The sequence below is a fragment of the Muscardinus avellanarius genome (assembly GCF_963383645.1).
Source record: "Muscardinus avellanarius genome assembly, chromosome: 6".
NCBI classification, from domain to species: Eukaryota; Metazoa; Chordata; class Mammalia; order Rodentia; family Gliridae; genus Muscardinus; species Muscardinus avellanarius.
In genome coordinates this window covers 69055750-69078537 of record NC_137791.1, presented here as the reverse complement: position 1 = coordinate 69078537, position 22788 = coordinate 69055750, and the positions used below count along the sequence as shown (strand labels likewise).

Genomic DNA, 22788 nt, shown 5'->3' with positions numbered 1-22788 from the left:
ACCCCATAGATGACAAATAGGGAGGAGCTGAGGACAGCACGCAGTCTTTCCCTTTGTTGTCCTCCTACACACAAGCATCTTTAAAATCAGTCATCAGAAATAGCCAGAGGCAGCTGCTGTTGGCTTCTTTGCCCTGCGGGGAGCCGCAGCACCCTTCTTACTCCAGCCTTGATAAGTAGAATGCAGATATACAACGGAGGATAGTATGTATTTTGTATGGAATAGATCAATTAACACTTCATTTTCCATCTCAGAGAACTCAACTACAAAAATGTTACAGAATACATGGTTGTTTATCCGAAGTTTGACTTGGTTTGTGCATTTTCAGTATCCACCTCTGTAAAACATACCTGTAGAAGTTTACGGTATATTTAGCAAAAAGTGCTTCACATTTTCTTTCCTTTTAATATATGATTATTAGGTAATCACATATTATATAGGTAACTATATATATATATATATATATGTATGTAACTGGGCAAGATTTTTTATTTAGTATATTTTATTATTATATGGTTCTGAGGAATTACAAGTTGTCATTTGAGTTTTGTGGACCTGGCTTATGTGGAGGGAGAGTAGGATCTTGAGTGTCACTGTCTGGCCACGTGAACCTCAGTCAATTAACAAGACCCTTTGTGCTCATTTCCTCATCTGTAAAATGGAAGTGATAATAGCTACCTAAATCGTAGGGATATTAGGACTAAATGAGTTAATACGTATGAATTCTTAAGACAGTAGCATGGGAACGAATGTGTTCAATAGATATTGGCTGCCATATGGTTATTATTAATTTTCATTTTGTGTAGAGATTGAAAACGTGCTGCACATGGTCTTGATGAGTTTTGTTGTCATGTTTTGTTTTTACTGCGGCGGGAATGGAATGCAGGGCCTCCTGCCATGGAGCTCCACCCCCAGCCCACAGCTGATGAATTGACAGAGCAAATAAATTTCATTCAACTGAAATTCTAGATCTGTTTTCCATATTCACATATTAACGGGGACTAATTCACTTAATCAGTGCAGGAGACGGTTATTGAATTTGTGCCATGGAATATATTAGGCACGTTGGAGATTGCAACATTATTTCCCTCAGGAAACTTTCTTAAAATGTATAATGTAAGGCAGTAGGAGAGATGTGTATGAGTAAATAGCTAAACTATGCTTAGACATGATGTAGGAGATTGGTCTGTTTGTGTGAGGGAATCTTATACTTTATACCAAGTTACACAAGTACATTTTTTTTTCCCCTTGAACAGGTTTCTGCATGTTTGTACTGAGCTTGGTGAAGAAACATTATCGTCTGCAGTTTTACATGGTGTGTATTAACCATTATTCTCTAGTCATGATGTGTAATAAATCTCTGCCTCTCCTTTCCTTTTCTCTGTAGTGAGGAGGTAGAATCTACTCTGCTGGTTGACGTCTTGCTAAATGGGAGGGATATTTCACTTTTGGCCAAACATTAAATTCCATGTTGAAGTTGAAAAGTTTTCACACACCCACACACACACCCCTAACTTGTGCACAACTTTTTAATTTAAATGGCCATCTAACCAAATAGATAATTGCTGATTAAATTTCCTATTCTATCTCTAGAACGAATTCATTTACTTTTTTGGGTCTTTATCATTCAAGAGGACTTAAAATATTTACCTGTTCCCAAATTTTTCTAAAAACATTTTTTTCTAAATATTTTCAAAGATTAAAATTTAAATAAAGTTCTAGAATTCTCTAAATATGTAGAAATTTGAAGGGTTTTCATAGACTCTTGGATAGTTACTAGGTCTCAAAAGTTTGTACCATATTGTTTTGTGGAAATTACTTTTGTTTATTTGCTTAATTAGCATGAGCATAAAACAAAGAGAGAATTTTATTGGTAGTTATGGTTAATCATAGAACTGTGAAATTCTTTTTGGCATAAAGTATTTTGTTCAGTGAATAAAAGTCTGTATTTTATGAAATTTTTTACTTTACATGATGAGCTTTTACTTCATTAAAATGTAACTAATTATAAGACTAAATTATAATGTGATATAGAGCTATGAATTCATGTATTAATCAGGCTTGTTTCAGGTTTGGGTTTTATTTCCTGTTGTACTTTACATTTATTCATGCAGACATTTTGCAAATTATTGTTGTGGGAAATTTTTTTTTTCTTTCTGGTTTTGGGAGATCTGAGAGGAAAGAGTAAAATTCTTACTGAAAATCCACAAACAAGACAAATGTGTGCTCAAGGCTCTTATATAAAATGGCATAGTATTTTTTATATAACTTGGGCACATCTACTTGTATACTTTATATCATCTTTAGATTACTTATAATACCCAATGTAAATACTGTGTAAATAGCTGTTAAACTATATTGTTTAGGGAATAATGACATGAAAGATTAGTTTGTGTATGTTCAGTAGAGACAGTTTTTTCCACAAACATGTTTGATTCATGGTTGGTTGAACTGTGGACGCAGAACTTACAGAGCGCAATTGCATAGACAGTACCTATTGAAAAAAAAAACAAGTATTTTGAAGCTGATAATGTAAAGAATTAGATCTTTTAAGTAGATAAAAACAGAAAAAAACTCAATCAATATAAAATGTTGTTTACTAAAATGGGAAATGGGTTTATTAAAAGTAAATCAAAATTCTAATTACTTTGAAAAGTCTTTTTATAAATTCCAATCAAAATTATGTTTTTAGTACATAAAAATTTTAGCTTCTTTTGGCCACATTCTTCTCATGGCGATTGTGCTGAAAGTCACTAAAATAGGAAGGAGGAAACATAGCTTTCAAAATTAGAAATTACATATTGTCATTGAACAGATCTGTGAAGATCAACTATCAAGGCCTAAAAGATGGAGGTGAAGGGCAATTGAATCCTTATGTTTTGAACCATTTGAAGTAAGAATTAACTTTTTGTGCAAAAGTTACCATGATGAGTGTGAAGGGAGAATGGCTTTCAATATTTTCCTAGCTGTAGAATGTAGACAGAGCCAAATGTTTATCTCTAAATACCACAGCAACGCTGTGAATTTCTCATTATCACCTAACTTGAGGGATTCAAGGGAATGGTTTATTTTTTAGATGTTTTTAAACTTAGTAATATATGTCCCAATTATTAGCATTTAATTTATGTATAAAGTAAGATGACTTTGTTAAGTGTTACCATCATTTTTAGATTCTAGAAGGGAATATAATGAATAAGACTTACTAACTGCATTTATTTTGTATGACCTTACAAGTTTCCACTGAAATGTCACGGCAGAAGTTTGTGTTTCACAGTTGTTCTAGCTTCCTTGGCTGCACTGATGGAGTTGTGTTCACTAACCTTTGTGTTGTTGGGCTATTAACAGTTCGCATGGACTCATGTCACTTTACTGATAACCGTTACTCAGTCACATCTTGTCATCCAAAATCTGTTTGAAGGCATGATATGGTAAGGGAACAGTGTTATGCTGCGCGATATTTATGTCTAGCCTTTTTAAGACTCCTTAACATTGGGCAATGTCTTAGAGAGTTCTACTAAAATGCACTATTTGTTGTTCTTCTCTTCCATTAAAATGACTGAGTTTTACTTACACTTTGTCAACTGAAGAAAATTGCTTCATTAACAACTGGAAACCTTTCTTAAAGTTCCAAATAAAATGTAAAAAGTCCTTCTTTTAAAAGCCCCCCAAAATCAGATTGTCAGATGCAAATAAACCTAATGTGACTTTTTGCAAAGGATAGACTTGAAAAAATTTACTATTTTCCTGGGATGCAAAACAGAATATAAAAATTGCTTCTTAGCACCCAGTGTGTCAGAAGCATGTTATCTAAGAGGGAAAGTTAGGTAGGTTGTCCTTGGTTTCTATGTGGGAGTAGTTTCCCAGAGTCTAGATTCCACGTGTGTGGAGTTACTAGCTCAATAGCAATGGCTTGCAAATTGAGAAAGCATTTTTATTAACTAAAAATTAGTTGGAAGAGAAAAAGTTTAAGATTCTTGTTTTAAAAAAATAATGACCAGCTGGGCATGGTGGTGCACACTTATAATTCCAGTATTTGGGAGGCTGTGACAGAAGAATCTCAAGTTCTGGCCAGCCCGAGCAACTTAATGAGGCCCTCAGCAACTTAATGAGATCCTGTTTCAAAGTAAAAGAGGGATGGGGGTGTAACTCAGAGGTAGAATGTCCCTGGGTTCAATCCCCAGTGCAAAAAAAAAAAAGACCATATTCCCTCACATTTATTTTAAATCCCTTAATTAAAATTTTTATAGGTTGATCTTTTAAAGATAAATTATATCACTGGGCGTGGTGGCACACGCTTGTAATCCCCGCGCTTGGGAGGCAGAGACAGGAGGATCGCGCAGGTTCGAAGACAGCCGCGCGCGCTGGCTTAGGAGACCCTGTTTCCAAATAAAAATGTAAAAATAGGTCTGGGAGTGTAGCCCGGAGGTAGAAGGGCTTCCAGGAACCCCAGTACCACCATAAAAAAAAGATAAATTATATCCTCTTGACAGCTTTATGCTTTTTGCCAAGATGTGTGTGTGTGCATGCATTTGTATAAATAGTTGGAATCATTTGTTTTGAAGATTGTTACTGGACAAGGTGGCACACACCTGTAATCATGGGAGGGTTAGACAGGAAGATCTCAGGTTCAAGGCCAGCCTCATCACTTAACAAGACCCTCAGCATTTAATGAGACCCTATTTCAAAATAAAGAATAAAAAAGGCTGGAGGTATAGCTCAGAGGTAGAATGCTCTGGATTTAATACCCAATATAAAAAATGTCTAATAAACACTTTTGATGGGTGACAGTTACTGAAGTATGTAAACTCTATACAACTAGTGAGCACCAGTGTAATTATGGGCTAAATAGAAACAATTAAAATTAATAATTTTTCCTGAAAAAAAAGAATTTGCAGTTAAAGGTGTGGTATAAATTTATTGGGTTAAGCCAGGTGCGGTGGCGCACGCTTGTAATCCCCACACTTGGGAGGCTGAGACAGGATCACACAGCTTCGAAGCCAGCCTCAGCTACTGAGTGAGGCTCTCAGCAACTTAGTGAGATCCTGTTTCCAAGTAAAATATAAAATAGGTCTGGGAGTATAGCCCAGAGGTAGAAAAGCCCCTGGGTTCCACCCTCAGTACCACAAAAAAAAAAAAAAAATTATTGGGTTAAACCCTGCCTAAATAAGTGATTTGGTTGTATTTTACTACTTTGTCACTTTGTCAAGTGTTATACTCTGGACGGGGACACAGTGTGATCTAGAGGGTTATCACTGTAGTGTATTATCAGCCATAATGTATGTAGATATTTGCTACTTAATCATATGAACTTTTTTCCTGAGAACTTTAATTTTTTGTTTTTATATGCTTTTATTGGTGCATTTTAGTCTCACCTCATGATTTAAATGATGTTGACAGTAATGACTTCTTTATTTTAAAGGTTCCTTGTTCCAATATCAAGTGTTATCTGCAATGACATTTCTGCTTACCTTTTTGGATTTTTTTTTGGAAGAACTCCATTGATTAAGGTAATGGAAAAACGTTACAAGTAAGCCACTCCCATAACCTTAAAGAGCAGCCATTGGAAAACATTGCCAGTGACTTGCTGGTGTTGCATGCTTTTCTCTTTCTTTCTCTCTCTCTCTCTCTCTCTCTCTCTCTCTCTCTCTCTCTCTCTCTCTCTCTCTCTCTCTCTCTTTCATTCCTGATGTGCTGTGATTTTCCTTAGCTGCACTTAGCAGCCTCAGTATAGGGGCAGCGAGCCATATATTCCACTAACCTCATCTAAGTCCTCCATCAGCTATCCAACTGGCTGCTCACAGAGCTGGACTTCCTTAGTTATCCTCTCTCGGAAGAGTCCCCTCAGTATTCTTCTCTTTTACCCTGAGCCATTGGTGCAGTGGTATAGCCCTGTCCGCAGCAGCCCTGCAAGCAAGCCTTTCTTTGCCTCTGCTCTCCCTGCAGGCTGTCTCCCAGCTACCCTCACCTCTACCAAACTTTCTAAAGAGTAAATTGTACCATCTTCAGATACTGTTGTCCATTGTAAAACTTTATGACCAAACTCATTTAAATAAAAAGAGTTGGGGTCCCTATAATGAGACACTAATACAATGCTAATGAAATAAAAGGCCAAAACAAGAAAATGAAAAATGTGCGTGAACAGACCCCAACCATGCCTCTTTGCATTCAATGTGGTTCTATTTATGGGAGGCAAAGGAAAATTTGTTATACAGTTCATATTTTGTGGAAAAAACTGACAAACCAATTCTCCATGGAAATTAAACCTTTTAGTGATTTCTTAAAAAAAAAAAAAGAGCACTTTATGTTGGAGCTTCAGATTGGATTTGCTCAGTTGACACACTCTTCAGTAATACCTCCATGAGTATGCTACTTGGGTACTTTGATGTTATTCTGCGAAGGCAGTTTTGGAGAGACTGAAACCATCGTTTAAGTATAAAGCCTTGTTTGTTCAGAGAGAGATGAAGATATTTTGGTGTTCCTGGAGGAAACCAAAGACTCCCTGTCCTTGGGAAAACCTTCTGTAGACCTTCCCCCAAGAGAGTCTAGACACAGTACCGGGCTGAGCACAGGACACCGGCAGGCCAGGTGCATGTCTTTAAAGCAGTCCAGCACAAGAATAAATGTAAGTATCCAGGATGTCTACATGGGCTGTTCTTTAATTAGGAAGCCTCAGAAAGAGAGAACCATAGAAGAATTTCATTGACTGGTTTTAAACATAGCTTTTCAGTGATTTTGCCAGGCTGGATTAGTAGTGTAATATACCTAGATGACTGAGCATTTAATTTCTAAATTAATATAGATATGAATCAATTTAATTTGATAAGCTGTCTTGAATCTAATCAGCAGACATGTTTGAATTAGAATCTGTTCCTACTTCATAGCAATAATACAGGCATTGAATGAATTTAGAAGGTCTCTCTGTTCCTTCTGCAAAGCAGCATTCTTATCAGATTTGGCAAGAAGCCAATTCTCTCACCCATTTCAGTTTGCTACTTTATGGACATCAGGACAGTAGATCTATAAAGAGCTCAGGTAGCTTAGCCTATAGCCCATTCCTGACCCAGAAATTTCCTTCTGATATTTGGCCTTCTGTCCCCGTCCTGAAGAAGTGAGAGTTACAAAACTCATCAGTGATCTCTTGATGACCATATCCTCAGACACTTATGGCACCTTTGGGTAGATAGTCCTGAACATTTTCCTCCTACCCCTGCATCACCACATTCCAGATTTTCCTCCATGTTTCTTTCCCTGAATGTCCTATTGACTGGGAAACAATAGCCCTGTTCTAAAACAAATAGTGTCTATTCTTAGAAGCACAGCGTGTTCCATTCTTTCTGGAGACAGACCTAGATTGTGTAAAAGGGGCAGAGGAAGCCCCTTTACTTGAGGAGCAAATACAGTATTTGGAGCTGTGGAGTATTTTACCATTTTTAGAAAGAGATAGCTTGAATGTACTGCATATTTGGAATATATGGAACTCTGGGGTGCTATAATGTCATCGTTTTGTTGTACTTATTCTACTATCGGCCACGGTCAACAGTGATCATGAGTACTGGAAACGAATATATACATCTACGTTTCACACAAAGCTCACCAGTCCTGAGATAATCACTTCAACATAAAACATACAGCCCTTTGAGAGGGAAAAAAGTAAGCTGAGACTATTTAACAAGAACAGATACTCACAGCCAGTCACACGTGTTGGAGAGCTGACTATGTGTTAGGTACTAGTCTAGACATTTGCATAAGTAAATCAGGATCATAGAACAAAGGCTAAAGATTACACTTGTAATCCCCGTGCTTGGGAGGCAGAGACAGGAGGACCGCGCAGGTTCGAAGCGCAGGTTCTTAAGCTGGCTTAAGAGACCCTGTTCCTAAATAAAAAGTATAAAATAGGTCTGGGAGTGTAGCCCCTAGGTAGAAGGGTTTCCAGGAACCCAGTACCACAAAAGAAAGAAAGAAAGAAAGAAAGAAAGAAAGAAAGAAAGAAAGAAAGAAGAAAGGAGAGAGATGGACAAAGTATTGAGGAGCTTGATCATAGTTTGCATTTTGTGTGTTTTGTGAGTGCAGTAACTCTTTCTAATTTCCTTTGACCCCTTTTAGTTGTCTCCTAAAAAGACTTGGGAAGGATTCATTGGCGGTTTCTTCTCTACAGTCGTGTTTGGATTCATTGTGAGTTTTACAAGGATTTTTTATTTTATTTATATTTTGAAAAATTGTAGAGTTTATTAGACTATTTTAAATCTAAAAAAAGCACAAAATGTTAATGATGTATTTTTTGAAATCAGTTCTCCCCCCAGTGGCTCTCATCTTGGTTGCTTATCATTCACCCGGAGAGCTCAAACAAACTATGTCCCATCCATATCCCAAGATGATTAACATTCTTAGACAATTCTAATGTACAGCCAAATTTGAGATCCCCTCTTATGCTAGTGTTCTGGTACTTTCTGTCCTGTGGGTGGGGGGCGCTTGTGCTGAGACAAATGATGTCTTGTGATAGTAGAAAATGCAAATAATGTTGAAGAGCTCTACCCTCTGAACACACGCAGGCCACTTGGCTCCGTGGGTGGTTCCTCTGTGAGCCTAACTCGCAGGAAAAGTTGTTATTTTGTAAATAATTAACTTTTAGCCATGAGTAATGGGTATAGGCCACTTTTAAAAATTAATTTATAGCCGGGCGTGGTGGCGCACGCTTGTAATCCCCGCGCTTGGGAGACAGAGACAGGAGGATCGCGCAGGTTTGAAGCCAGCCGCGCGCGCTGGTTTAGGAGACCCTGTTTCCAAAATGAAAATGTAAAAAATAGGTCTGGGAGTGTAGCCCGGAGGTAGAAGGGCTTCCAGGAACCCCAGTACCACCAAAAAAAAAAAAAAATTAATTTATAATTATGGAGTTTAGGTTTTTGTTAAAAGGTATCTAGTGAAAAACCAGTAAGGCTTCAATAAAATGACTAGATATAAAATAAGTGTATAAGAAAGTACCATTGGGAAATTTAAGTTTTAAGAGGCTAGTCCCTGACAGTTGTAGTTAATATATAAAATACAAAACCCCAAAATGGAATAACTAGTAATAACATGAAGTTTTGAAACAGAGTAAATAAACAAATATATGGAACTATACCTTTTTTTTTTTTTTTTGGTACTGGGGATAGAACCCAAGGACAATGTACCTCTGAGCTATACCCCGGCCCTATTTTTTTAGTCTTTTTTTATTATTTGGAAACAGGATCTCACTGAGTTGCAAACAGCCTCACTAAGCAGCTGAGGCTGTCCACGAACCCCGATCCTCCAGTCTCAGCCTCTTGAATTCTGGGATTACAAGCGTGCGCCACCAAGCCCGGCACCTCTATTTTAATTTATAAACTTAAAACTTAGTTCATCTAGCTGGGCATGGTGGCACACCCTTGTAATCCCCGTGCTTGGGAGGTGGAGACAGGTGGATTGCGCAGATTCAAAGCCAGTCTCACTGGCTTAAGAGACCCTATTTCCAAATAAAAATATAAAAATAGGTCTGGGAGTGTAGCCTGGAGGTAGAAGGGTTTCCAGGAACCCCAGTACCACCACCAAAAAAAATAAATAAATAAATAAATAAATAAATAAATAAATAATAAAAAATAAATAAAATAATAAGAAGAAAGACAGAAAAAAAACTTAGTTTATCTAACAGGTGTGTCCCACACGTGTAATCTCAGCTAGTCGGGGCTGAGGGATTGCAGATTTGAGGCCATCCTGGGAAACTTAGCAAGAATTTGTCTCAAAATAATTTTTTTTTAATGTCTGGTAAGAGAGAGTGCATGCCTAACATGCTTGAGGCCTGACATGTCTGTCCCAAGCACTACAAAAGAATCCAATATGAGTAGATAGTTATTCTAAAGTTTTTGAGGTAGGATATTAATGAAGTAATAATTGATAACTGGAATGATGAAATTATGAAAACTCCAATTCCACCCAAAGTTTATCTATTAAAAGCAAGAATAATAAAACTGTTACTAAGTTAAATAATACTCTAAGAATTTGGTATTATTAAAGAATAATTTAGAAAGACTATAGGAGTAGCCATATTATTAAAAGACATAAAGAAACTATGAGAATGTAACATATGGCATAATTGCAAGGAAGAAAACTACATATATATTTTATTTTTTTAATTTTAATTTTTTTTTGTGGTGGTCCTGGGGGTGGAACCTAGGGGCTTTCTACCTCCGGGCTATGCTCCCAGACCTATTTTATATGTTATTTGGAAACAGGTTCTCACTAAGTTGCTGAGAACCTCAATAAGTAGCTGAGGCTGGCTTCGAACTTGCACAATCCTCCTGTTTCAGCCTCCCAAGCGTGGCGATTACAAGCATGCGCCACTACGCCCAGCTATATATATTTTTTAAACAACTATTTTCAAGGAAACTGGTTGTTTGGAAGTAAAATTAATTTATATCTATTCCTAGTGTCACATATGCATTTCTGTTAATTATTTTTGAGCGAAATAATGGTGCAAGTGGCTGCAAGAAAATTGAAAAAGGAATAAACTATTGCTTAGCAATTATTATTATTATTATTGTGTGTGTGGGGGGGTACTGGGGGTGGAACCCAGAGGCTTTCTACCTCCAGGCTATACTCCCAGACCTATCTTATATTTTATTTGGAAACAGGGTCTCACTAAGTTGCTGAGAGCCTCACTAAGTAGCTGAGGCTGGTTTGAACCTGTGCGATCCTCCTGTCTCAGCCTCCCAAGCGCGGGGATTACAAGTGTGTGCCACCACGCTCTTAATAGAATGTTTTGTGTCTCCTATTTCCATGTCTGAGGACAGCCAGGTGACAATATGTAATGATGTGACGAGAGAAGGAACAGCTGAGTTAGAGTTTACTGGGTTGGTGAAGAACAGTGAACACCTGTACTATTTTGGGCTGTTTGGTTTGTTTTTAATAATTATGAGTCACTGGATTTATTAGCTGATCAAATTAATATATATAATAAATTTCAGTCCTTTGCTTACCTACATAATTATAGTTTAGTCCTTTACTCTTTCTATTTTCTTAGCTTCTAAGATTTATGTGTTCTTTTAAAAAATAAGATCTTGTGATTTCCTTTTTTAAATGTTCAAATAAGCTTCTTTTTTCCTCTCATACCCTTTTTTGGAATTATACAGAGATGTCATTGATTTCAGAAACTCTTATTTTATAAAGGTATTTCTTCCAAGATTTTCCTAGAACAATTATGACCCTCTTACTGTAAAAATATATAGCAAAGGGGTTGGGGATAGAACTCAGTGGTAGAGTGCTTGCCTTGCATACTCAAAACACTGGATCGGATCAAAAAAATAAACCCTACACACATATCATTATATATACGTATGTGTGTATATGTATGTGTGTATATAGAGAGAGACTTTCTGTAGTCTATAGATTAGGAAGGCTGTAGGAATTATACCATATAACCATATGCAAATAATATAAACAATGCCCCTAAATAAAACATATAGCAGAATATAAATGCAAAGAAATGGTGGCATTCTGTCTCTGACCTTTTCATCTGATACGTAACTTTGTACACACAGGTTCCTTGGCAATGTTTCATGAGCTATTCATTTGTCATTTAGGCTGCCTACGTATTGTCCAAATACCAGTACTTTGTCTGCCCTGTGGAGTACCGCAGCGATGTCAACTCCTTCGTCACAGAGTGTGAGCCCTCAGAGCTCTTCCAGCTTCAGAGCTACTCACTCCCTCCTCTCCTAAAAGCAGTGCTGAGGCGGGTAAGAGTCAAGTGCAAGGGAACGCGGTTGGGGCTCCTTCATTCCAAAGACTACAGTTTTTATAAGGAATCAATTTCTTTATGATGTAGAAGTGGTTTTGTTGTTGTTATTACTTGTTTTGTGTGTATATGATATATATCTCTATCTATCTTATCTATCCATATATATACTGGGGATTGAACCCCAGGAAATTCTACCTCTGAGCTACACCCCCAGTCCTATTTTTTTTTTTTATTTTTGAAACAAGTTGTTACTAAGTTGTGGGTGGCCTCACTAAATTGTTGAGGCTAGTCATGAAACTGCCATCTTCCTGTCTTAGCCTCCCAAGTACTGGGATTAAAAGCATGTGCCACCATGCCCAGCTTAGAAGTGCTTTTTATGTCTGATTATCATAAGTAATATACTTTATCCCCTGTGATTTTTATAAACATAAAATGAGTATTAATATTGCATGTCAGTTGTATAGTAGGAATTTATTTGCCTAATTATTTAAATACTGATGGTAATTTATTTTGTATTTTTTAAATATCTTAAAATATTGCATAGATTTTTATAAACAAAATGGATTAGAATGAGTTTTACATGTTCCTGGCATGAATTAACTCAGTTAAAACTCATCAGTTGAAAGAGCCCTTGATTTTCAGAGGACATTTTTAGTACAGAAAGCTTCCATTTCTAAAAATGTGTTTCCCTTCCAAAAGCCCATTGGTGCCCTTGGAAGCATCTTTGAGGTATTGCACCAACAGATGCTGACACTCAGCAGAGTAGAGCCCTCCTGACCTGCGCCATCAGGACTGGCGTGCGGTTGCTTAAAATGGGGATGGAATAATTGTTTGTGGGCACACATGTTCATGCACATGTATCTGAAGCATTTTGTTTTTAACTACAATTCATATTTTTTAGGAGCAGATTAACCAAGAAATTACCTTTTTCCTTGTATGGATTCAGTATTCAAGTCATCTGTTACTGCTATAAAAACATTTAATGCTACCAATATTTGGACAGGGGCAAAACTGCTCCTGTGACAACAGGTCCTAAACTTGGTGTTCTCAGACATCTTTTTTGGACCACATACCTTATGTGCTCTCAACATTTGTAGTTTTTTCTTTTTAAAGGAGAGCTGTAGCTACAGTTTTTCAGAATAATTCGATTGCAGACTTTTGTTTCTATGATCTCCCTAAATCTTTTGTAATTGGCTGATGTTCATTTTGGTAGTTCTTTAACTTATTTTTGAATGTAAAGTATGAAATTAAAACAAATTATATAATAACAAAAGCAAAGCACTACGGGCAAAAACAAACCTCCAAAAGAAATGTAGAAGCCGGGCGTGGTGGCGCACGCTTGTAATCCCCACACTTGGGAGGCAGAGACAGGAGGATCGCGCAGGTTCGAAGCCAGCCGCGCGCGCTGGCTTAGGAGACCCTGTTTCCAAAAATGAAAATGTAAAAAATAGGTCTGGGAGTGTAGCCCGGAGGTAGAAGGGCTTCCAGGAACCCCAGTACCACCAAAAAAAAAAAAAAAAAGAAAGAAAGAAATGTAGAAATTAGCTTGGCCAATTGCTAGTATGCCTGTACTTTAGTTGTTGCTAAAGTTCCCGAATGAACTAGACTCTACCCTACCCGCTGCAAGATTGAGGGTGCCAGGTTCCTGTTAGCATGCTTGCGAAGGGTGTGGAGATGCTGACTCCATGGAGGACAGGATATGCTTTTCTCCTATGATCCTTACAGATTATAAAATTAAAATGTGGCATGGGCTTTGACTTAGTGTGTATGTTGTGGTTCCTAGATTAGGTGGCGTGCTCAAAGTCAATTTTATTGAAGTTGGCCAGTACCCCCCTTTTCTCCTTTTTCCTCTTAGGAAACAGTGAGCATGTATCCTTTCCAGATACACAGCATCGCTCTGTCAACATTTGCATCTTTAATTGGCCCATTCGGAGGCTTCTTTGCCAGTGGATTCAAAAGAGCTTTCAAAATCAAGGTATGCATCTCGATTCTTTGTTCTGTTATTAGCAAACGTGATTAGAGAATATACCTTAGTTGCAGTTTGTTCCACTATTGGTCTACACTAAGCCTACAGGCAAAAACTTGTACCTCGAATTTGTTTTACCTTAAAGAAGTGCTGCCTGGCTGATTTGAGTGTATTCTTTTTAGGTGTGGCCGTGTTAGTGGACTCTATTGTTGGAGTGTGAACACCCACACCCCGCAAACAACATGTCAGTGAATGAGTGTGTAGCATAATGTATTTACAAACAAGTTGTAGGCTGGATTTTGTCTCTGGGACCTAGTTTACCTAGTTTGTTGACCCTCTGCAGGCACTTAAAATTAGCCCTGTGTTTTGGTTAAGTTCTACCATCTCGAAGTGATATTATCTCAGCCTCCCTCACATGGCTTCAGTAAGTTACGTGGAGTGTACGCCACTAAACGTAAGAGAGTGGATGTTGAAGGTGGCATGGTCAGGGAGGAGGAAGAGGTGGCTTATGAACCAAGATCTGAGGAGGGGGGAGAAGATGGGTATCTTGCAGAGGTGGCCAGCCATCAGTAGACAGGATTGATTGGGTTGCCAAGTTTCTCTAATGCTTGTATGGGTAGAGAAGAAAATGGGTTGGCAGAAATTAACCATGGAAATTTTCAAAAAAATGTTTTAAACAGAGAAATGTTATATTTAGAATGGTATTTTTGTATGGTCTCCAAACCAAGTTTTTTTTTGTTGTTGTTAAAAGGGGAGATTTTTTATTTATTTATTTATTTATTTATTTATTTATTTATTTATTTTGCATGTGTGAAATGAAGATTCAGTTTCTGTTGCATTTGGAATGTTTTTAGGTTGCCTGTGTGAGCTGGAATGGCAGTTCATTATTGCCATGTTTGGGGTGCTCAGACAAGTGAATCTAACTGTAGAGAGTCATTTTGCTGAGACTTTCTACCAGTTCCCCCAAGTTTGGCTATTTAATGGACTGGGGTGTTCTAAATGAGCTAGCTGTTTGATTTTATTTTTCCCCAACAGTTAAAAGAATAAGAAATATTTATCAAGAAGTAAAATGTTTATTTCAGAGTAAGAACCATTAGGATAAACATGAATTAGAACTAGTTATACATCTGTTGACCACACTAAAATATTTCCCAAATCACTTCTGGCTAAACAGAAGGACAAGCTGTATCAAAATTAGATTAGTAATAGCTGATAGAATTTTTATTTAAAAAAACTTTCATTAATGAAAAAAGCTAGTGCTAAATTTAGTTAATGTTTAATTAGTATTATTTCAATGCTGTGGGTCAATTTACATATCATTCTAAAATGGGGCACGTATTTGAAAGGTAGAGTTTAAATATATAGAATATATTCTAATAAATTTATATGCAGTGGGAGTGTGTGTGTGTGTGTGTGTGTGTGTGTGTGTGTTACTGGGGATAGAACGCAGGAGGCCTACTACCTCCAGGCTACACTCCCAGAACTATTTTATATTTTATTTAGAAACAGGGTCTCGCTAAGTTGCTGAGAGCCTCACCAAGTAGCTGAGGCTGACTTTGAACCTGTGTGATCCTCCTGTCTCAGCCTCCCAAGCTTGGGGATTACAAGCATGTGCCACCATGCCCAGCTGCAGTGGGAAAATTTAATAGTAAAATATTTTCCTTATAAAGTTCATAATACCAGAAATATTTACATATATGAATTTTATACAGACATATTTTCTTGCAATTTTTTAAATGTATTTGTTTGTTTCTAAAGGATTTCGCAAATACCATTCCTGGACATGGCGGGATAATGGACAGATTCGATTGTCAGTATTTGATGGCAACTTTTGTGCATGTATACATCACAAGTTTTATAAGGTACTTTTTACATTTGAAATCTTTTCATTATAGGATTGCTTTGAGTTTCGTTTCCATTGACATTTAGTTCGAATGAGTTAACTTCTTCAAAAAGCCAGTGGTTAAGCCAGGCGTGGTGGCGCATGCTTGTAATCCCAGCATTTGGGAGGGTGAGAAAGGAGGATCACAGTTCGTGGCCAGCCTCAGCTACTTAGTGAAGCCCTCTGCAACTTAGTGAGACCCTGTTTCAAAATAAAGGATAAAAAAAAATAGGGTTGGGGGTGTAGCTTGGATGTAGAATGCCCCTGGGTTCCATCCCCAGTACCACAAAAACAAACAAAAAAATAATAAAAGCTAGTGGTTATATATAATACCAAAGGGAATGGTGGTGCCTAGAGCTATAGCTCTGAAGAGCGTGGTTCAATTGTAATTGTATGTACATTTGATCATCTTAAAACAAAAATAATAGATCCATGATCCTTAACAGGATCGAGTTAAAAACCCAGGTAATGTAGATTTGAAGGTAACTAGATTTGAAACCTGAGATTTAATTCTTCAACTGTGGGCACTGTAACGACTTTGAATACTAAGAGTTAACCAGGAAGGCAGCATAACTCAGGTAGTGCACAAGTTATTTGCTGAGTGCCTGTCCACGGCTAGAGCAGAAAAAAACATCAGACCAAGTCCCTGCCCTCAGAGTTTCTTGTTGGGAGGTTGGAGGCAGAGGGTCATAGATACAGCTTCTCAGATGGTTGTAAGCTCCATGGAAAAAAGTAAAGTGGGCCGGGATGGAGATTAATTTATAACTATGGGGGGGGGGGTGGATGAACCATTGCTATTTTATGTAAGCGGGGCTTATTCTTGTTATTAAACCTTAATGTTTAGGATCTGCTCCAAAGCACCAGCTTAGGGTATGAGGTCTAACATCAACTACATGTTTACTTTATTTTTCATGATCTCTAAAGGGGCCCGGGAAGCAGGGCACTTATTAATAGCACATGAACCATAGAGAATATGAATTTCCTTCATAGAGGTGTTTAAATCACATTCAGAGATTCCTTTACCCACAGCAGTGTAAGAATTTTTGTAATAACTTTTGGGGAAGAGAAAGTGTGTTACAGTCTGACTAGGAGTTTATCAGTTTCATTAACCTTTTCAAAGAAGAATCAGCTTCTGGCTTGTCAGTTTTCTCTATGGTATACTTATTTTTTGCTTCATGGATTCTAGTCTCAGTTTTCATTCCTTTATTTATTTATTTTTATTTATTTATTTTTTTATTTTTGGTGGTACTGGGGTTCCTGGAAACCCTTCTACCTCCAGGCTACACTCCCAGACCTATTTTTATATTTTTTATTTGGAAACAGGGTCTCAAGCCAGCGCGGCTGGCTTCGAACCTGCGCGATCCTCCCGTCTCTGCCTCCCAAGCGCGGGGATTACAAGCGTGCGCCACCACGCCCGGCTCATTCCTTTATTTTATTTTAGGTTCAGTTTGCTGTTCTTTTGCTGACTTCTTGATTATTGATTCTTAGGCTTTTGGACTAACCCAGCCATCTTAAGATGAGAAATTTCCTTGTTAGTATCACTTTCTCCTCATGCTACAAGTTATGAAATGTATTTTTTCAATACTCAGCCACATTTACTTTCTAATTAACAGTGTTAATATTCTCTTTGTCACATGGTTATTTAGAAGTGTATTGATGGGTTTCCAAATGAAGACTTTCCTATCCTTTCCCTTTAGCAGTAGTTCCCTTAATTCCACTGTGGTTTAAAAACACATTCTTTATGGTTGCTATATTTATTTTTTGAAACTTGCCTTACAGCCCAGCATGTTTTATGCTCTAGTACTTGTTCCATCTGCACATGAAACAAACGTGTATTTTGCAGTATTGGAAATGTTAGGTGAAATTTAATTAAATCTTCCATATGGATCTTTTGTTTTGTTTTTGTTTTATGATCGTCTTATTCTATCAGTTACTAAAAGAGCCTTGTTAATTATTCCTTGCTGTGATTATGAATTTATCTGTTCCTCTTTCTGTCAGTTTTTGCAATGTATCTTTGAAGGTTGTGTTGGATTATATACAAATGTAAGATTTTTATATCTCTGTTGAATCGATCCTTTTGTTGTCATATAATGCTCTAAAATCTACTTTGTTAGACATTAGAATAGCTACAGCAGCTTTCACTTGATAACCATTCACATAGTATTTCTTTGTCCACCTTTTTAATTTTAGTAGTTTTTGCTCCTTATTTTTAATGTCATGTTTCTCTTTCCTAATATTGGCTGACTTTTTTTTGTTCTTATTTTGGTAATTGAATTGACGATCTTCATTTTTAAAATTGAAGTATTTAATCTATTTCCTTGACATTTATTTCCTGAGACATTGGGGTATTAGTCATTAGTGGTTAAATATTCAAAAGTCTTTGTTTTCAGAAAATAGCAGTTTTTTAGGGCATTGACTCATGCTCTTTCTTTTTGAGAAAAATCTGCTATTCTTTCAGTAGAGAAAAGTCATGCTGAGCCGTGACTTCTTCCTCCATTTGAAAACAAGTATTTAGACTTTTAGAAATGCAGAAATGGTGCCAGATGCAGCGGGCTGGAAGCACCTGCTGACATTATTTAGCATTTAGCTGAACTTACTAAAACTGCCTTCCTTTTCTCTGTGGGCATCTACTTTGGGTTCATGTTATGAAGCTGCTGAATCTTTTGAAGAAATAAGCTGGGCCAGGCTCTGCCATGACAGAGCAGACCTGGGTTGGGAGAGGCGTATGAGGGCAGTGTTTCAGCAGATGGGAAGAGCCGTGGACAAGCCCGTTACACATAGGATGGCTCATCTGGGCTATTGTGCAGTTGTTTTGTTTTGGTTTTTTTTTTTTGTTTTTTTTTTTTTTTTTTTTGCAATACTGGGAATGGAACCCAGGGAATTCTACCTCCGAGCTACACCCCAGTCGTAGTTTTTAGTCTTTCTGTTTTTTGAAACAGGTCTCACTGAGTTGCGGGCCTCGCTTAGTAGCTGAGGCTGTCTGCAAACTGTGATCCTCCAGTCTCAGCCTCCCAAATGCTGCGATTACAAGTGTGTGCCACCACGCCCAGCCTTACTGTGCCATTTTTTAAATCAGAGATTTCCAGAAAAAATAGTCTCTCGACTTGTAACCCACATCACTATGCCACTGTATGGCAGATATTTCTTTGTTGGAGGAATTTCTTCTTCTGATAAATCTATTGAAACAGTTTATTATTATAAATCATGAATTTACCCACACAAATATCTCTCTCAGAATTGTGTGCCAACCTCCACATATTACTTATGCCTTGCCTTTTCAACTTGACTTTACTTACCGCTCCCCACAGAAAGCAAACCATACTGTTGTTGCTATTTAAGTGGATTATGGAAGATTCAAAGAGCAGTGACTATACAGTGAGATTTGAATTAGGCTCATTTTTTTTTTATTTGGCATGGGGGATTGAACCCAGTGGCATTCTACCTCCAAGCTATGCCCCCAGCCCTTCCTATTTTTTTTTTTTTTAATTTTGAAACATGGTCTTGCTAAGTTCCTGAGAATAGTGCTAAGTTGCCAAGTCTGGCCTTAAACCTGCAATCCTTCTGTGTCTGCCTCTCAGGTATTGGGATTATAAGTGTATGTCCCACACCCAGCTAGAATTAGGCTCATTCTTCATGTACAAATAATGGTTTAGAAGCAGAAGCAGAGGAGCACAAGGTGAGCCATTTGCAAGTGGATCCATTTCTGGAGGGCATGTGACGGGGAATCGCAGCCCCACAGCCGCATAACGCCACAGAGGTGTGAGGGTTAGAGTCCTGCCCTCAAATCATCCCACCCCACGTTACACAGAAGTGTGCAGACAGAGGGCCAGAGTGGAAATGTCACGCGTTAACCCACAGAGGTCCAGCTGAAGAGGGCTGGCTCAAGCTTTGGTCACGGAGCAGGGTGAGCTCATGGCATCTTGGCCAGAGGCGGCTGAGTCGGACTGCTGTGGTAGAGCGATAAAAGTAGGGCTCCCTTTCCAGCCTTCTTTCAAACACAACAGGTACCACTTAAATTTTTCTGGCCATATTGGGGCATACCTAGGACTTTCTCTGAACTAAGGGTCTGGTGACAACTGTTGTCTAACCTGGGTTGGGACATTGGTGCTGTGCTAAGGGCTTTTGTGTTCTATCTCTTGAACACTCATAGTTGCCTGGAAATATTTTTTCAACAAAGTATCTTCTACCATCTGGGAGTTTCTTTGAAGCTAGGAATTTATGTTTTCATGCTCTTTTGGTTTATTCTATGTCCACTGGGCTGTTTTCCTTCTGGAGTCATTTTTATGTCCTGTTCAGTCTTAGGATTTGTTATTTTTCCCCCAGCCTTTTAATTGGTTGCCCTGTAGAGAATCTTCATAGAATTAGATCTGCATACCCCTAAGTTACTTTGTACTATTCTTGTGTTTTATGTCTGTGGATTCTTCCCCTCTCTGTAGCCTAACCAGTTCCAGGGTTTTTTCCTCCCTTTGATACAAATATTAGACATTGGAGTGAGAATGTTACTAAGAGCTCTGTCACTGCTGTAAAGATTAGAGCCATGTACTTAAAGGAATGGGTTCTTTTCACTTGTGGGTATCTGCTTCTATCAGTCCTGGAATTTACGATGTAAACGTTGTCATCTCTGCCTTCAATCAGGGGTCCAAATCCCAGCAAAGTGCTGCAGCAGTTGTTGGTGCTCCAACCAGAACAGCAGTTAAATATCTATAAAACCCTGAGGATGCATCTCATTGAAAAAGGGATCTTGCAGCCCACCTTGAAGGTGTAACTGGATCCAGACATGGGATGACCGACAAGAGGGAATTCTGCCGCAAAGCACTGATGGACGAAACTTGTAACTGTACGGAAAAAAAAAAAATGGTTGAAAATGTAATAGATTGAAGTTTTACAGACACAGATGTTTCTTCTCTGAAATTACTGTGAATATTTAACAAACACTTACTTGATTCATGTTATGAAATGAATAGCAAATTGCCAGCAAAATGTCCTGTACTTTTTGTAAGATGTATTTTCTGATATTAATTTCCTTCCCCTTACTTGCTGGGTTTCATAATTTAAGAGACTTGTATTTTGAAGAGTCAAACACTATAAAATGAGCAAATTGAGGATATCTTAAGATTGGACCTGGCAGTGGGATCTTTTGCACAAATATTTACTTTTGCACTTGGAGCTGCTCTTTAATTTTAGCAAGATGTTTTATGTAAGGCACAATAGGAAGCCCGTTCTCCTTCTCATAGCCTGAAGTATTTTCTGAAGGGCTGTGTTGGATGGGGAAAGAAAAAGATTTTCTTTTCTTTTTATTTTATTTTTTCTTTGTTCTTTTTTCTTTCCTTTTATTTATTTTTTTGCTTCCTTGCCCTTTTCCTCCCTCCTTCTCTCCCTTCCTGCATGCTGGGGTGGAACCAGGGCCTTGCACATGCTAGGCAAGTGCTCTACTATTGAATTACACCCTAGCTGATTCTCCACAAAGAAGCAACCAATTGCTAGGAGTGAGCATTCTTCTTTTAGGTAGGTTCAAAATTTCAGAGAGGGCGGCTGAATTTTTTCACCATTATTAATTTGTTAGTGAAAGCAGGCATCAAATTCGACTTCTGATAACATTGTTTTGTTTCAAGAAATATGACCTCCCAAAAACTTTCCAAGAGCAGCAAAGGTGATTTCCGTTTGAAGAACACAGCGCATGGAGGCTCCGCCACGGCTGGTCTCGGCAGAAGACGGCAGCTCGGGGGCAGCACGGAGTGATCGGTGTGGTACAGCCCCTCTTCTCAGATCTTCTGCCTTTTGTTTGTTTGTTTGTTTGTTTCACTGTGAACCGATTTTGCTAAGCGTGCAGTTTCAAGCAGTTTTAAGCAGGATCAGTAGGCTGGGCGGTGGGTGGGGAGGTGGCCAGAGCAGAGCAGGGGCTGCTCGGCTGCCTGCCCGGCGGCAGTCTGCCCTCCGGAGCCGGGCGCGTGCCTCTCGCTCCCCAGCGTGGCCCCTTGGAGAACCCTTGGGAGAAGGCAGATGCGCCAGGAGACCGGTTCCAGCCCAACACCCTGGTCCTCGCTCGTCTTTGTCATACTGTTCTTTCCCATCATGTCATAAAATCTGAGGACATCAGCTGATCATTTTCTCTTCCAACAATGAAAATCAAGCCGAAATGATTCCCGTGAAGGACAAAAAGCACACGAATGCCAAGCCTTTCCTTTGGCAGACTGAACACTGTAACCAGATGAGGGTAAATTTCTGGTCCACGGATGCTAATAAGCTCCCGTTGCTGTGTGTTCTCTACAGCCATATTTACTGTGTTGAACAGTCGGCAATAAACCTCCAGAAGTCCCTCCTACTAGTGATTAAATGTTCCAGGGGGAGAAATGGATATATTTTAAAGAATGTTTTGCTAGTGAAAAGAGTAAATATTTTTGTTTAGAGCAGAAACAAATTTCAATTATTTTGTATTTCTATGCTACTACTATCTAAAAAATGGTAGATATGCCTGGTTTCAGTGAGTGACACTGTAGCTGAGTCTCATCCCATGCTCCACAGGATCACAGTAGATACAGTCACACTCAGCACAGAGAGTGTCACCCCTTGACCCAGAGTGTGCTTAGTGGATTCACCACCATGGGACATGTTCTATCAACATTATTTCACAGGACTCCATAGAAACCTGGACTCAACTCTGAAAATGACGTTACAGGAGGGAATAATCGCTGTTAAAAATCAGGCCACTCTCCAGTTAATTGTCAACATCTCATGCTTTGATTTGCCCCATTACATGTTGCTCCAAATGTTTATTATTAAAAAGCTTAGGATAAAAAAATTTAAAAATCCAATGAAAATTTTGTTGATAGTAACTTCACATCGAAAACTAACCAGAAATGGTGGTGCACACTTGTAATCCCAGTACTTGGGAGGCCAAGACAGGAGGATTGCAGATTTGAGGTCAGCCACAACAACTTAGTGAGACCCTCAGCAATTTATAGAGACCCCATTTCAAAATAAAAAGGTCTGGGGTTGTAGCTCAAACATACATAGAATGCCCCTAGGTTCAATTCCCAGTACCAAAAAACAAACAAAAAACCAGTTTGCACAAGTGAGAACTCCGTAGAGATAGCCAATTTTTATTTGAAGTAACGAGTGAAGCTTTTCAAGGCAAGAGTTATGAGAGCGTCACCAAATACGTGTATTAGAAAAATCAATTTTATTATAAACAAA

At 38.3% G+C, this 22788-nt stretch overlaps 1 protein-coding gene across 1 annotated transcript in view; it reads left to right on the top strand.

The window, feature by feature from the left end:
* Positions 1-20443, top strand: part of CDS1 (CDP-diacylglycerol synthase 1) — a gene marked incomplete at its 5' end in the record, with an annotated part of 76179 nt that extends 55736 nt beyond the window's left edge. Inside the window, 8 exons of the mRNA XM_080697449.1 lie at positions 1257-1315; positions 3346-3428; positions 5420-5507; positions 8104-8172; positions 11592-11744; positions 13602-13721; positions 15471-15574; positions 20230-20443. Of these exons, the coding sequence (XP_080553575.1) occupies positions 1257-1315; positions 3346-3428; positions 5420-5507; positions 8104-8172; positions 11592-11744; positions 13602-13721; positions 15471-15574; positions 20230-20359 (806 nt within the window). The 3' untranslated portion in view covers positions 20360-20443. The remainder of the gene's footprint in view (positions 1-1256; positions 1316-3345; positions 3429-5419; positions 5508-8103; positions 8173-11591; positions 11745-13601; positions 13722-15470; positions 15575-20229) is intronic.
* Positions 20444-22788: the final 2345 nt, after the last annotated feature.